Source organism: Moschus berezovskii, chromosome 4 (genome assembly GCF_049115385.1).
Source record: "Moschus berezovskii isolate FMDL1 chromosome 4, NW_MosBer_1.0, whole genome shotgun sequence".
Classification (NCBI taxonomy): Eukaryota; Metazoa; Chordata; class Mammalia; order Artiodactyla; family Moschidae; genus Moschus; species Moschus berezovskii.
Window position 1 is genome coordinate 7,305,772 of NC_142463.1, and position 15,893 is coordinate 7,321,664.

General features: G+C 55.1%; 2 protein-coding genes across 10 annotated transcripts in view; one reads left to right on the forward strand and one right to left on the reverse strand.

Annotated features, from left to right (window-relative positions):
• Positions 1–2,892, forward strand: part of USP40 (ubiquitin specific peptidase 40) — an 81,118-nt gene extending 78,226 nt beyond the window's left edge. For 7 of the 8 annotated variants that reach the window (XM_055401713.2, XM_055401717.2, XM_055401716.2 and 4 more), the window contains 2 exons: positions 771–865; positions 1,121–2,892. In XM_055401713.2, the coding sequence (XP_055257688.2) occupies positions 771–865; positions 1,121–1,229 (204 nt within the window). In that variant the 3' untranslated portion in view covers positions 1,230–2,892. The remainder of the gene's footprint in view (positions 1–770; positions 866–1,120) is intronic. The other variant, XR_008682686.2, reaches the window with a different exon arrangement.
• A 2,570-nt stretch (positions 2,893–5,462) lies between these two features.
• Positions 5,463–15,893, reverse strand: part of DGKD (diacylglycerol kinase delta) — a 105,378-nt gene continuing 94,947 nt past the window's right edge. For both annotated transcript variants that reach the window (XM_055401905.2, XM_055401904.2), the window contains exons 25-30: positions 15,029–15,140; positions 14,849–14,941; positions 13,900–14,019; positions 8,669–8,786; positions 7,481–7,611; positions 5,463–6,779 (exon numbers count right to left, since the gene is read on the reverse strand). In XM_055401905.2, coding sequence (XP_055257880.1) covers positions 6,690–6,779; positions 7,481–7,611; positions 8,669–8,786; positions 13,900–14,019; positions 14,849–14,941; positions 15,029–15,140 — 664 coding nt within the window. In that variant the 3' untranslated portion in view covers positions 5,463–6,689. The remainder of the gene's footprint in view (positions 6,780–7,480; positions 7,612–8,668; positions 8,787–13,899; positions 14,020–14,848; positions 14,942–15,028; positions 15,141–15,893) is intronic.

Genomic DNA, 15,893 nt, shown 5'->3' on the forward strand with positions numbered 1-15,893 from the left:
AAAGTAGAGAACCAGGCAGAATGCCGAGGCTTGCTGGGGGCCGCGTTCCTGTGTTGTGAAGACAAAGATGGAAACAGTCACACAGCTCAGCGGAGCACTTGGCTGTCGTGGGGGAGGCTTTTCCCACCTGAAGGGGAGAAGCAGGGAGCCAGCCCCCCTGCAGCCCCTCAGCCGGCATGCCCAGTGTGCCTGGTGTGGGAGGGCCACTGCCCCCAAGCAGTGCTCACTCCCCCACATCCCCTTGGGGCACGTGGCCGGGAACCCCGGTGTCCCTAACCCGGGGCCTGGGAGGCCTCAGCATCGCCTCACGACACAGGCTCCTCCTGCTCACGTGTGCTCAGGGGACCGTTGAGGTCAGTGCACCTGGACAGAGAGTGGCCTGTGGGAGCGGCGAACCTGATGGTGAATTCCCGTCTCTGACCGCCTGCGGGTCCTGGCAGGGTGGAAGGGGCCCCGGGGCGGCTCCAGGGAGACGCCAGGAAGCCCAGTGCCAGGACACAGCCTCGGGGCTACACCGACTGGGCGGCCTGCTGCACCTCGGGCCCCTTGCCCACTCGCTTGGGGTGCTCGGACAGTTCCCCGCACCTCCATCTCGAGCTCGTCCTGCCCCTAGCTTAGTTTGTTCTCATCAAGCGCTAGATTGTTTCATGTTAGTAACCTAGTTTATGTCAGTCTGGATATCCCGTAGGTGATTTTTTACATCCGTCTTTCTTAAATGTAGGCTAGAAAGATGTCTGAAAACATTGCTCAGTAATTATTTTGACATGCAGAATCTTCTGGTTGAAGACGATGATGATTTCAGTACCGTCAGAGATGACATCGGGAGAGAAAAACAGAAAGAGCTCGCCCTGGGGAAAAGGAAAAGGTGAGTGTGGGTCTTTGGCCACGGACAGGTTCCACCTGTGACCTCCGGGCCCACACTCCTGACCGCATTGTGGAGCCCTGGTCTGCAGGGCATTGTGGGAATATCCCACAATATCTGCAGGGCATTGTGGGAATATCTGTGGCCTGTTCTCACTTGACCTCGAACGTTGGAAGTGAAATTGGGAGCCCCTTCTCGACCTGCTGGGGCCCCGGAGTCTGGGATGTGAACCCCTGATGGCCTCTCTTACCCCCGCAGCCGGGAGGCTCTCCGTTCACAGAGCAGCGACGTCTTTGGTGCAGAGACGCCCGCCCGGGCCCGTGGACCAGAAGCTTCTCTCTCCATCCACGTCGGGAGCTTCAGATAGCACCGCTGGCGGGGCCGGACAGCATGGGACTTCAGCGCTCCCACTCCAGGTCCCTGGGAGCAGGCCTGCTTCCCTCTGTCCTGTGCGGACACGGACTCCAGACCCCTGCTTTGTCACCAGCAGAGGGGGCTTTCGTCTCAGGCCAGGTGACCGTGCTTCTCCCAGCTCTGTGGGGCGTCCCCCGGGGGCCAGCACAGACTGGCCAGCCCCCTCCCCCTGCACTTGATGCCCTGCACGTCTTTACATGAAAGGCGGCTCGTTCCACACCAACTGCAGGTGAGGATGCAGCCGCACGTTGCTAATCTCCGCCAGGCCGCCCGTTCACGCTCGCTCGCCCCACTCTCCTCCCGCTGTTGAGGTGACGCTTTGTACCGTCCCCCGGGTTCTGACGGCTCACGTCACAGAAACTGGCTCCCAGATGGCACCCTTCCCCTTGGGGCTGAGCTAGGTCTGTGATTCTAAAGCGTTCCTTCTCTTTCCCGGCCGAGCAGCCCGGTGGGCACCCTCTGAGTTAGGTACCTGCTGCGGGGGCTGCCTGTCTCCCCATCCAGGAGCCCGACCAGGAGGCAGGGTCACAGCAGACAGGCCTGGCGGGGCTGGGGGCCAGCCCTGAGCAGCCGTGATTATAACAGGAGAGAAGGAAAATGTGGGCCCAGATTCTTCTTAATTCGGCATGGCTTAGCTGTCAGTTTAAAAGGTTTAATAGATATTTATGACAAATAGAGCATCTGTGTTCCTGCTGATGGATTTAGGACACTGGGGTGATTCACTGTCTCAAGCTAACTCAGTCCAAAGCAGGAACTTCCTCACATCTCAGTGATGCTTTATTGCGACTATGCTGCTAAGTAGTTATCATCTTGATTTTACACACTTTGATCAGCCTTTTTGGAGAAGGAAATGGCAACCCACTCCAGTAGTCTTGCTTGGAGAATCACACGGACAAAGGAGCCTGGTGGGCTACAGTCCATGGGGTTGCAAAGAGTGGACACAACTGAACGACTAACACACACACATCAGCCTTTTTATCACTGATACTAAAATAGCTCTGAACTGTTAGGAAAATGACACGCATGGACTGGGGTCTCCGCCTGCGCCCCTGGCCTGAGGAATTGAGGGGCCGTCGCTGCACCCCAGCTGCTCTTCCAGACGCTGACGGGACAGAGGAGCGAACGGCCCTCCTTTCCTTCCTCTGCCCTCCCTCCAGATGGCATCAGCACTGCCGTCAGAAACCCTCCTCTCGTTCGTGTGCGCGTTGGTATGGAAGCAGCTGTGTTTTAAGAAGTTGGACTGGTGAGTGCTTCCAGCTCTCCAGCACCAACTCCGTCTCAGGAGACCCAGGCGACTCTCCAGGGTACCCAGTGGGCGGGGATGCCGGCACATTGTTGGCGTGGAGCTGAGCGAGGCTGGCCCAGTGCCCCGTCCAGGGCTCCGTGTCCCTTCATTCCACCGAAACCCGACAGTAACATAACAGCCGGGAAGCCAGAGGCCTCGAGGGCGGTCACTCACCACAAGAAAAGGTCGGGGTGCCTCAGGTGTCCAGGTGAAAGGCCTGGTCTCTGCTCCCCTCCTTCCGCCCTTGCAGTTCGGGCATGGAGCGGGGCTACAGGGAGAAAGCGCTAAGATTTTGTTAAAGAAAAAATAAACTGTTGGATTTGTAACCTCCTGTCTCTGTGCTGACTGCTTCATGTTCTGGCCTTCTTCCCAAGTGAACTTCGGATGCTAAGGTCACCGCTGGGGTTTCTATTAAAAAAGACCAGTTTCAGTACTGTAGAAATAACAGAAAAGAACAGAACTGTGTTTTGGTTTTAAATAAACTCAGACTCATGGGAATAATTGTATTTGAAGAAACCGGAAGTGGTCTGGTTCTTTTTCCTTCCAGAGAAATGCAGCTGCCCACGGTGGTTGTGTTAGAGAAAACACATTTATGCAGCTGTGTCACTCTCCTGGCAGGAGGAGGGATGGGGCACCGGAAGTCCTGAATAATCCGGAATCACGGCTTAAGAGAGGTCGGCTCCCCCGGGACAGACGGCCCTGAAGGACGACGGCCGAGGCCCTGCAGCCTGGCTGGCTGGAGACACGGCCGCCGTGCCCGTTGGTCCTGCCCTGTCGGTAACAAGACACGACAGGTCCCCGTGGGGGGTGCTGTCTGCAGAGGAGGGGGGTGTGACGGCAACACCCAGGGACGCGTCCAGCCCAGCTCTGGCTGCTTTGCGCGGACCTGAGGGCCCGCAGCATGCCCCCGGGGGTGCGATGCCGCCAGCAGCCGCCGAGCTACACCGTTGGCCCAAGGCCGCCTTCCAGGTGCCTTGGCCTGACGCCCAGTCTCAAAGTGGGTACCCGCCCGCCCTGCCACTAGCTCCAGTCCCACGTGGGGGCTCTGAGGGGCCCCCCACCCTCAGCAGCAGCCTCGGGCTGGGGCGGGCCCAGTGCCAGGGGCACCTCGCTGTTCTGCGGCCAGCGGCCAGGTGATGAATAACCTGGCCCAGAGCAAGTGTGCCAAGGGGGCGGGCACCACGGTCCAGCGGCGCTTCCTGAAAACCAGGCCACCCTGAGCACTCACAGCCCCCACAGTGACAGGCCCCCACAACCACCCCGTGCCGCTCTCAGAGGCCCAAACAGCCCCGGTGGTGGGCCCCACAGTGCTGGCACTGGGGCCGCTTGGCATGAGTTCAGTCCCTGGTCAGGGAACTAAGATCCCACATGCCACGCGGCCAAAAAATCTCCCTCAAAACCCCACAAAGGCCTGGCTCCTGACATTCGTGCAAGAAGGACCACAGGCTCCTGGGCCCAGACGCCTGCGTGTGACTTAGGCCCTGTTTCCTCATCTGTCGTGTGGGCTGGGCTTGGGGTCAGGCTGGGGACGCAAGCACAGCCCGCGAGGTGTGCGCTCCTGTCCCGGCCATGCGCTGCTGGGACAAGCTGTGACCTCTGATCCTGGGTCCTAATATGTAAAATGTGGATAGCCACTTGGTAGGACTGAGAAGAGGAATAGGTGAGTTAATATGTATAATGTACATGCCAGCACCCGGCATAAAAGAACAAATGTGTCAGCCAGCAGCATCGTGATCGGCCACCACTGGCATGGCTCCGTTCCTTTTGCACCCACTGCTCTAGTCATGAGTGTGTGGTCCAATTCTAGACAATGAGACCTCAGGGGAGGTCAGTGGATGCCAGAATTTCCAAAAAGTTTCCTTTTAAAAAGAGGCAAGAGCCAACCCACCTGTTCACCCATACTTTAGCCTGGACACAGTCATGTTTGGATGTGATACCTGGGATAGTGGCAGCTGTTTTGTTACCATGAGGCCTGATCCGGCGCTGGCCATGTGGGAGGAGCGTGCAGGACAAAACGAGTTCTATTAAGCATAAAACGAGAGAGAAGAAAGCTGCTGGGGAGGCAACTACACATTCAGAGCCCACACAGCCCTATGGCACCCTGCCAGCCCAGGTTTCAGCTCCACGAGGCCAGCCCCCATCCCTCACCCAGGAAACAGGATGACAAAGTGACCTTGAGCTTGAGGAGGCAGCTCCCTTGTAATAAAGGTCCTTGGACTAGAGAGAGGCGAGTGAGAGAGCTCCAGTCTGCAGATTTATATGAAAGACTCAGGAGGACAGACGACCTCAGGAAGCTGGGCTGAAGCTGCATGTGATTAAGCCTGAGAACCTCAATGCTTCCCAGTCCCCTCACCTTGCTAAATTAACTCAACAGATCCTAGAACCCACGTCCTGAATAATACAATGGCATTCATTCCACTTTGCTTTTCAGCCACCACCAATTCGACCTATGTTTCAGTTCAGTTCAGCTCAGTCGCTCAGTCGTGTCCGACTCTTTGCGACCCCATGAATCACAGCACGCCAGGCCTCCCTGTCCATCACCAACTCCCAGAGCTCACTCAAACTCATGTCCATCGAGTCGGTGATGCCATCCAGCCATCTCATTCTCCGTCGTCCCCGTCTCCTCCCACCCCCAATCCTTCCCAGCATCAGAGTCTTTTCCAGTGAGTCAACTCGTCACATGAGGTGGCCAAAGTATTGGAGTTTCAGCTTTAGCATCAGTCCTTCCAATGAACACCCAGGATTGATCTCCTTTAGAATGGACTGGTTGGATCTCCTTGCAGTCCAAGGGACTCTGTTTACAGTGGCTGAAAATGTAATTCTGAATCCAGTTTGGAAAGATTTTTTGGCAGCTGATCTTTTACATCAAGGCACAAAAGAATGACTAGAAATCTGACGATGGAAGATCAAAAACAGGCTTGTTTTATTTATACACAGAACAACTGTATTTACAACCCCAGATGTGGATATGTACATAGCAATACAGGAGGCATTTGCTTCCACGGTGGGCACTGTATAAATTAGGATCATAAATAGGAGGGGAAGCCCCACCGGAGGGCACAAAAGCTCTTCTCCAATTCGCCAGGGATCCTTCTTACCTCCCTCTACACTGACAGGACCAGGAGACCCCAGGGACAGCTGCACAGCACGGGTGGGGACAGGGAGAGAAGGCCAGCCAGCCCCACGTTCAGCGAAAGAGACACGAGGCGGGGCGGCAGGGACGCTGCCCGCAGACAGGCTTCATGCAACGCTCATGTTTACCCCGCTCACGCTAACTCACTACACTCAGAAAACGGTTTTAGGTAAACAGTGTTGCGCTAATCACGGACATTACTTTTAAACACCACGCTTCACCTAAACTGATGGCTTTCCCACGAGAGGGCGCGGAGGGCTGGGGTGGGTCACCACCCCCGTGCGGTTGAGTCCTGAGAACCTCAGACCCCCAGGCGCCCACCCCAGGGTCCTCCTCGGAAACCAGTGCCTTCTGGCGCCCGGGTTTCGCCGCCTCTCCCCTCCCAGCACAGCGGTTCCGAGGTGCGGGACCCCTAGGGCGTGAAGGAGACAGCAGCGCCGCCCGGGCTCACCTCCGAGGGCCGCCGGCATGGGGAGCCCGCGCGGAGGAGCCGCCAGCAGGGCGCGCGCTAGGCGGGCCGGGCCGGAGACGGCGCCCCGCGGGCGGGCAAAGCAAGAAAGTGGCCAAGGCGGTGAGCCGCCCGGGAAGCGCTCCCAGCTCGGCAGCCCCGCCACCCCGGGTCACTCAGGGCAGCCCCCCGTCCCCCTAAGCCCAGGAAGCCCCCTCCACACAGAAACACGGCCCGGGGTCGGGGGGGGGGGGGACGACAGGCCAGGCGTCCTGGGGACGGCGGGGACCCCGCGGCCCTGGACCCGGGGCTCCTCAGCTCCAGGTGGTGACCGCCCGGGCGGGAAGGCCGGAGGCTCGGAGACGCGGGGCGCCCGGCGGGGCCGGGGAGCAGGCCCGGTAGGGCCGGCGCGGGCGGCAGGTAGCTGTGTTGTGGGCCCGGCCCCGGGGCGCCGGGCCGGGCCGAGCGGCGGGAGTAGCACCATGAGGGGCCGCCGAGCCGGCTCAGTCGCGGGGGGCGCGGGGGACGCAGGCCGAGAAGGCGGAGGCTAGGCCTCGGCGGCAGGGACGCCGCGACTCAGCTCCTTGATGCCGCACAGGATCCGCTTCATGTGGCCCACCTTGGTCACGCCGAGATCCTGCGGGGAGAGGGCGGCGCTCAGGCCCGGGCGCCCTGCGGCCCCACCGAGGGAGGCGGTGCGGGACCGCGGCGGGATGAGGCTGTGATGACTGGTGCCACCAAACCAGCACCCGCGGGGGCGCGCCTCGCCGGGGTCCCTGAACTGAGCCCAGGGCACCTCGAGCGAGTGCTGGGCATCCTCACAGTGCCTGGAGGTAGGCCAGCCGCGCGCCCCGTCCAGGTGCCCTCGGCGGCCTCGCAGCCTCCTGAGGCCTGGAGGGGCCTGCAAGATGAGCTAGCCTGGGGGCCCGCAGCTGCCCTCCCCAAGCCGGGGCCAGGCGCTCCACGCTGGCCAGCCGGCAGCTGGGAGGGAACCCTGAACATCAGGTCCCTCTTCACCCCGATGGCTGTCGTTAGGTAAGTCGAGCTGGACGAGCAGCACGCTGCACCCCCAAAGGGTTCACGGTCCCCTCAAGGGGTTAACGTGGTTCAACGAGCAGCGAGGCTGAAAGCGCAGCTCCCCGCAATGTCTGCCCTGGCTCTGGCTGCTCTGACTGAGACACCAAGGCCCGGGGGCCGCCACCTGTCACCGCCCAGCCGTTGCCCTGCGGCCTGAGAACAACGGTGAGGCTGCTGGCGCTGGGGCGCGGCCAGGTTATGGGGGGACGCCAAGGCCACGGGGAGCACAGGTGCGCCTGCCCAGGAGGCGCGTGGAAGTACCTTGAGGTCCCTCCGCTCCAGGTGCAGGAGCTCGGAGCCGCGGATGTCGTGCCGCGTGAAGAGGTCCTTATACTCACAGAGACTGAGGCGCTCCAGCCAGGCAGCCACCTCCTCTGTGCCCCAGAGGTGCGCTGTCAGAGACGGAAAAGCACGGGCGCAGTTGAGTGCCCGCAGCCCAGCGCCAGCAGGCAGTGGCCAGCACCCCAACATTCGCGGGCCACAAGCACCCCCAGCAGCCCCAGCAGCAGGCACCCCAACATACCCCGGCCACAAGCACCCCAGCAGCAGGGACCCCAATATTCCCCGGCCTCAAGCACCCCAGACACCCCCAGCAGCAGGCACCCCAACATTCCCCAGCCACAAGCACCCCAAGTAGCCCAAGCAGCAGGCACCCACCACCCAGCCCCAGGCGCCATCCCAGGCCCGTACAGAAAGGAGATGGGCCGCCGCCCTTGGAGGGGTGTGAGCGAGGCCAGCTGGTGTCTGTTCCTGCCGGGGGCCAGCAGCCTCGCCCCAGGAGGGATGGGTGGGCCTGCCCGCAGCTGAGGCCAGATCCCCTCTCCCTTCGAGAGGGGTCTGTGCGCTTCCGGCCCACAGCAAGAAGGGAGACTCGCAGAGATTACATGGAATCAGAGCCACCATGATTCAAAGAACCCAATTTCTGGACCAACACGCAAAGAAGAAAAATCAAAGGGTGCTAACCTTACTGCAGCAAATGCCCCCACCTCGAATCAGGGCTTGGGGCTGCCAAGCACCTGGGAGCCTGGGCTGTGCTCGGGGCCGACACTTTGCATGGAGATTCTAAGCCCCGATTCAGTGACCCAAGGAGAAACATCGTTTAGGATCATTTTCTATTGATTTCCTAGCCCGTGACCGTGAGGGCCCAGGCTCCCGGGGCAAGGGCTGTGATCAATGGACTGATTAACAGGGGCCAGGCAGCCCCTCAAGGAAGCAGGCACAGGGTCCAGCGTGTCTCTGAGTGTCTTGTCACCTCTGCTGTCTCCTCCCCACCTCACACCCCCATCGAGCACAGGCAGGCGGCTTGGGGCCTGTCCCCCAGAATCCGCAGGAGCAGGCTCAGGGCAGGGAGTGACACAGGTCACTCCGCCACATGCGGCAGGAGAGCCGGGATGCGGCAGTGTGCGCCAGGGCCCCAGGTGACCAGAGGGAAGGGCAGGGGGCAGGTACCCGGGGCGCCCAGGCTGCAGCGCGTGTCTCTGTTCTTGCTGTTCTTCTCCTTCTTGAACTTGTTCACCAGGCGGAATTTACCGCTGCGGCTGCGCTTGGAAAGATCCAGCATCACATTCTGCGTGGGAGGGGGGAAACGGAGCGTGTCAAGACTCCCGTTTACCCAGGCCTCGCCCCCCGCTGCAGACGGGTGCGGGGCCACAAAAAGGCCTGTCCTCGTCCTTTTCCTTGAGTTTCGGTCTTGGACTGATCGCTCATTTCTAATGCGTTTTAAAAGCGCTTTTGCAGAGATAAGCATCCATTTTCATATTCTGGGTTTTTTTTTCATTTTACAATGTTTATTCATCATGTGACTGAACAGCTTTGTATATATCACTTAAATATCAAGACTATTACATAAAGACTAGTAAGTTATCGGCTGACCTCGCAGCGCTGTTCCAGCAGGCTAGTCTGTCAGGGTCAGGAGCATCCTAAACGAAGCTTTTGCTGCACTCTTTCCTCGCCACCCACTCCCCGAGGCAGAATCAAGGAGGGAGGGGAGTCAGAGGGACAGGGTGCCAGCTTGGTGGCCGCCTCCCCACAGCGTGGTCCAGGGCATGGTGGAGCCATCGCAGCCCCTTCCCCCCGGGTCTGTGGACCGCCTCTGTTGGTTCTCACAGAAGCTGCAGCCTGGGTCTCCGTGGTAAAAACTCCTGTGCGCTCACAGACATGTACCCATGTCGGTCATTTGTATAGACGTAGTCACAAAAGAAATTTCCTTATTTTTCAGGTGTACCAATTTCTCCCTGGCCCTACCAGCCTGGATTCTGCCTCAGGGTCCTGTCTGCCTGTGCCCCCGGTGTCTGCCTGCGTCCCTGCAGTGCCTGCGTGGTCAGACTGCAATTCTAGGACGCACCTACAGATCTGACGGGGACATTTGGTCACACTGAAAAATCCCCACTGGGCTTTTCCCTGGAATCGCACCCACGCTGGCTAGAGCTGGACACAAGCACCTTCACACCTGGTCTGCCACGACCCTGCAGCTTCTCCACACCCCTGCGTGGTCATCTTTATGGGCTTCTTACCAAAGGCATCTCATGTTCTTTATTTCACACAAACTTTCTATTTTATAAGGTTTCTACTAGGAAAAAGACCTCTTACAATGACATTTTCTAGTCAACGATTGTGACCTATTCAAGAAACTTATCTCTACACATTTCTTACACTTGGCAAAATGACCACGTATCCATTCTAACATGGCTGCCCCACGGAAGACCTCTAGCCACCAGGGGACCGCCACGGCCACGGGCTTTCCTGTCCCAAGATAAGCGTCCCCTCAGCGGCTTCCTGCAGGACGGGTGGGAGGCAGCTATTCTCTACAATCCAAACAAAATCCTATTCCTGACTCTGTAATTTACTGTTCTTAAGGCAAACATGGGTTTTATTAAATTTACTTCCAACCTTTAAAAATATGAGTATTTTCTTCCATTGGTAAGACAAGGAGACTAGTAGAATGAGGCTGATTACCCACCTGTTATTTAATCTCCACCTTTTTTTGCTTTTGAAAAGCAAATTTCAGACATCAAATTATTCCACTCATAAATACTTCAGTACAGAACTCTAAAAGACGACGCTACTCTTTTTAAAACATAATCATGGCACCATTATCACACCTGACACCATTCACTTGCCTCTAATGAATTCATTTATACCACATCTCCCAACTGTTCCGAAAGTGCATCTGCATGGCGGGTCTGTCTGAATCGGGGCCCTAGCAGGGTGCACAGGGGACACCCAGCTCCTGGGCTCCGTGTCTCCTGTCCCTTCGCCTGCAGAGACCATGCGTCTGCATGGAGGACAGGATGTCTCCCTGGCCGCCTCCCGACGCAAACCGGCCCTTTAACCCTACACGTTCCAGCTAGGATTCTTTTGTAGAGAATTTCTTTCATCGGCAATTTTAAGAAAGAACTTTTATGGATCTACTGATAATATTTAATTTTGGAATCCAATGTGCTGGTTTTTAAAAGAGGAAAATGTTTGAAAGTTCTGGAGATCTGTTTCCTAACGTGAATATACTCAACACTACTTGAATTGTACACTAAAAATGATAAGAATGTAAGTTGCGTGTGTGTCTTTTACCACAGTTTAAAAAAAAAAAATGAACTGAGATAACGTCCATCTTTCTCTAGCTTTGACACTTTCTTATATATGGAAATTACATATTCCTTGACAAATTTTTCCTCTGGAAGTAAAACTTACTTTTTCAAGTTGTTCTCTGGCTATTCTTTCTAAAATATCTTGAGATTTAAATTTGTATAAATTTTTTTCTGAAAAATCAAAAGGCTTATTGAGATGCTGAGACTCACTGGCATTCCTTCATGGATGCTGGAACTTGACTGACTTTCCTATCTGCAGCTCCCAGATCCCTTAACGCTGTACTTTGTTCCTTTCCCCCCAGATCACATGTGCCAGAGGGTAGTTTATTTTGCTTTCGTTTCAAAGAACCAACTCAAAGATCTACCACTGTTTCTCCATCTCAGAGAAATGATTTTCCTATCTTTATCAGTAGAATTGTGGCAGCTCCCCATTCACAGCTCCCTTTGCCCTTCATACTTCACCTCTTTGCCCCTTGGGTGGGTGGGTCGAGCCAGTCTGGAATACAAACAGATTTTTAAAATGTCCTATGGACAACAGGAAAGAAAGCAGAGTCCCCCTTTACAGAGCATAAAATCCTCTCTATAGAGAAGCACAACACATATTTGTATATAAATTCTACATACACATATTGTGTCAACTTTCTTTGTTCCGATGTTGTGGTGGTTACTTTCACCATGATCAATCATGGACTGATAGTGAGAACTCACACTACCAAATTGGGTTCTGACATTTCCTATTATTCCAAGAAGTTTTAGCTTGACACATTTTATGTACATCAATTAAAATTAAAATTTTGGGGGTAATCACTAAAAGAACATGCAGAAGAGCACGCACTTCCAAACTAGTAGAGGGGATAAACAGAACTGTGGGAAGGAGAGACTCATCAATCAAAAAGGACAAAGGAAACAAAAAGTGAGACAAACAGAAAAATGGGTCTCAATATGATAATCACAGTAAATGTAAACTGAACTCTCGTATTAAAACAGTACAACACTGAATAAAAACCCAAACTTAGCAATGCTGCCTATAAGAAAGACACTCCAAATGAAGCTTGAAAGTAAAGTATGAAAAAGATTATGTCAAACAAGTAGGCTTGAAAATAAAAAGAATTAGTAAATGTCCTGCTATAATGATAAAACCCTAAATGCACCCAATAACATAGCCTCAAAGTGCATAAGGCAAAAATACACAAAACCGCACACAAAACACAAGGCGTCTACATTCATGGTCAGAGTGTTCAACAGTAACTGACAGATCGAGAAGACACAAAACCAGAACCGATAAAGAAAAAAACAAATAAAAATACCTCAGTGAGGACTTACTGATGTAAAAAATACAGCTGCATACAAGGAACATTTGTAAAAACTGACCATCTATTGGGCCACAAAGTTAATGTCAATAAATTTCAAAGGACTGGTTATATACAAACAACTGCCTTTGAACAGTGAAATTAAGTTACAAAAACAAAAAAAAATTAGGAAAAATATTTCATCAACTGGCAAATAAACAACATACTTTAACTCATGTAAATGCTATATTAGCATACGATTTTATTATTACTTTAATCATAGTTTATTTCAGAAGTATATGGTATATAACAATATGATTATTAGTTTTTACCAAAATAAAGTGATCCTCTATCACTTTTTGCCTTAGGTATGCAATTCTACTTTTATATTGTTACTTTGCATTTTTTATCGTTTTCTTGAAACTGCTTTATTTTTACTCTTTCTGCATCACAATTTTCCATTGAGTGTACAGAAGAGAAAACTGGGCTCCTGTGATCAGTATTTGGTCAGATTTTTTTTTTTTTTACCACAACCTAATGAATAATTTGTATTTAAAAGAAGATACATTATTTTCTAATTTTTATGCTGTTAGCCCCATCTTTACTAGTTCCTTTATTTTCTTTTGATACAGATGATATATTGTTTTTGTCTTTTGTAGTGATTCAGAAAGATATAAACCTTTTCAATTTTACTAGAAACTACCTTTAAAACTTAAAGAGAATGGCTACCCAATCCAGTGTTCTTGCCTGGAGAATACCATGGACAGAGGACCCTGGCGGGCTGCAGTCCATGGGGTCGTAAACAGTCAAATACGACTGAGTGACTAACATACAAACACACACCTTTACAAACATTTTTAAGTTTTCAAAACATAACTGATTACCTTCCTCTAATTATTAGCGTCAAGAGCGTCTTTCACCTCCTCCCACCATAGAAGAAGGCGTTTAACGTGCTCTCGTGCCTCTGTCCAAGCCCTCCTTTCCTGCTTCCCCCGCCACTGCCCACACTGCACGAATCACAGGCTAGGCTGCGGCTGCATTTGTTAAAAATTTTTATATATTTTTTTAAGTAATTTTCTTTGGAACTTTTATCATATTTATAGCTAACTATTTAACAAATTTTGATGAGGCTGGCTGGGCCTTCTCAACCACAGAGTCGTCATCCTTAAGCTGCTGAGTTGTGTTTCTCAACTGAGAGGCCTCAGTCAGTTTTCCACACGGGGTCTGCACTTGTCAACGAACGCCCGCCTGTGTGTGAGGAGCTCTGCACTGCTGGCCCGTCCCCTGGCCCACGGTTCTAACAAGCGAAGCCAACTACAGGGCGGTCCGACGTTCAGTGCCCAGGGTCCCTGATGTCCCAGCTGTAAGGCCCGTGCAAGCTGGGCTCCCTAAACACATGTAACAGACAAGTGTGATTGTGAGTGGAACACAGTGCCCCAACCCTGCCGACAGACGCCTAGCAAGCTGCAACTGAGCCTGGCAGCGGGCCTCCACGCTGGGGGCGCACAGCGGGGCCGGGCTCGCCTTCTCTCTACCTGCCTCCTGGCCGTCCCACAGTTGTTTCCAAGGGCAACAGTGCCCCAGTCGTCGAGGGTCAATCTCGACAGCAATCCCCAGCTCCTTCCTACCTGCCAAAGTGGGTCTCCGTGCCCTGAAGGCATTTTAACAGAGACGCGTATTTACCAGGGGCCAGATGAGGGGCTGCAGGACCAGCACCATCTTCACCCCGAAGCCTCACAGGGACTCGGGCGCAGAAGGGACTGCCCTGTGTCCAGGGACGCCGTGCTGAAGCCTGAGACCCACATACCTCTTCGTCACTAGGCTCCATGGGCTGGCACAGCCAGGGTGTGTCCGCCAGCTTCCTGAGCTGTTGGTCCATCTCGGCGAGGGCAGCCGTGAGCCGCTCCTTCTGAGGGGGATCCAACTGCTGCTCCAGGGACAGAGGATGGAAGGAGGAGACACAGCGGTTACCAGCAGGGCAGGGCTGCGGGGCCCACGCAGACAGGGAGCCCCCAGAGCCGGGCCGCTCTCAGAGAACACTTCTAAAAGCTTGCCAGGAAACAGAGTCACAGAGCACCCCTCAAGGACCAAAGTCTGAACCTCCGCTTGTAAGCAGTGCCAAGCGAGAGAATTAAACCCTCCTCTCATAAGCAATGGGGCAAACGAAGCTCCCCTGAAAATCACGTCAGCAGGGCTCACAGGTCACCTGCCTAAGCTTCCTCAGGACCCTCTCTCTGAAGGGGGGACCAGCCCACCTACACCGGAGCACAGAAAGCGCGTGGGGTGCAGAGGCGGCCGCGGGAATGTCAGGACAGCATGGAAGCTTGGAATGAGAGTAGAGTATGGACTGGACTCCTGGGGCGATCCTGCAGTGACTTCACCTCCCTGACCTTCCACACCTTCATTTCTTACAAGAAGGCTGGCCGGGCACTCTGCTGTCTGCCCTGTTCTGGCTTCTGCGATTCAACAGAAGTCCAGCTGGGTGCCTTCCCGGGGCTGAGTGAGGACGGGTGGCCGGGTCTGCATGCTGGGGACAAGGCCAGAGGCGGCAGCACACCCGTGGGGCCTGAGGACAGAGTGATGTGCACGACACAGCAGGGCCCTGACACTCTGGAGGGGACGTGGTGAGACGAGCCAGAGGGTCTGAGCATCACCGCAGGGTCAGGGCAGGGCCCTCTGAGGAACCCCCATGGTTGGGAGCCCCGCCTGGAGCCACGCTGCCCTGTGTGCGCACTGCAGGCCGGTCCCCAGCTTACCAGGGCCAGCCTGCCCGCGAGCAGCAGCTCCGTCTCGCTGCGCAGGGCTCGGACATTATTCACCATCTCCAGGACGAGGCTGCAGCTCAGCCCCTGAGAGGAACCAAAACAGAACCATGGAGATGGCCCGAGGGCTGGTGGGCGCAAGGGGCGGGGGCAGGGGCGGGAGGGCGCAGGCACCTCTGCGGCTCTGGGCTTGCCGTACACTTGGTCCATGGACTTGGAGCTGGCGTTGACGGCGTGGGCGAGCTCCTGCTCCACATCCCGGTGGGACTGCGCTAGCTCCCGGATGCTGGAGAGACAGACACGGCAGCAGGCCCGTCACCTCCTGACCAATGGCAGGGTAGGCCTTAACCAGGAGATCTGACAACAAACTCCCGAGCTTTTCTGGAGACTCACCCAAGGTAGTGAGTGCCCCAAAAGGGGATGGAGGCCTTGTGAAACCTCCAGAGTAGGAAGCTGCTGCTGCTGCTGAGTCACTTCAGTCGTATCCGACTCTGTGTGACCCCTTAGACGGAAGCCCACCAGGCTCCCCCGTCCCTGGGATTCTCCAGGCAAGAACACTGGAGTGGGTTGCCATTTCCTTCTCCAATGTGTGAAAGTAAAAAGTGAAAGTGAAGTCGCTCAGTCGTGTCCGACCCTTAGTGATCCCACAGACTGCAGCCTACCAGGCTCCTCCATCCATGGGATTTTCTAGGCAAGAGTACTGGAGTGGGGTGCCATTGCCTTCTCTGAGAGTAGGAAGCAGAGGAGGAGAAACCCAGGAAGGGACCAGAGAGGCCCAGGTGGACCACCAGGCCTGGCACACAGCCCCGGGAGGGAGTGGGGTGAGGAGGGGAACAGGGTCCAAAGACAGAGCCGAGGTGGCCGACGGGCTCAGGGGATGTGGCAGCTGCGGACACAGGCCACCAGGCTGCTGTGACCATGCCCGAGCGAGGGGGTTGGACACAGCGGGAGCTGGGCAGCAGGCAGAGCAGTGACCACCGTGCAGGAAGGTCCACGGTGGCTCTGGGGGCTGAGAGGAGAAGGAAGCACCTTTGGCTGC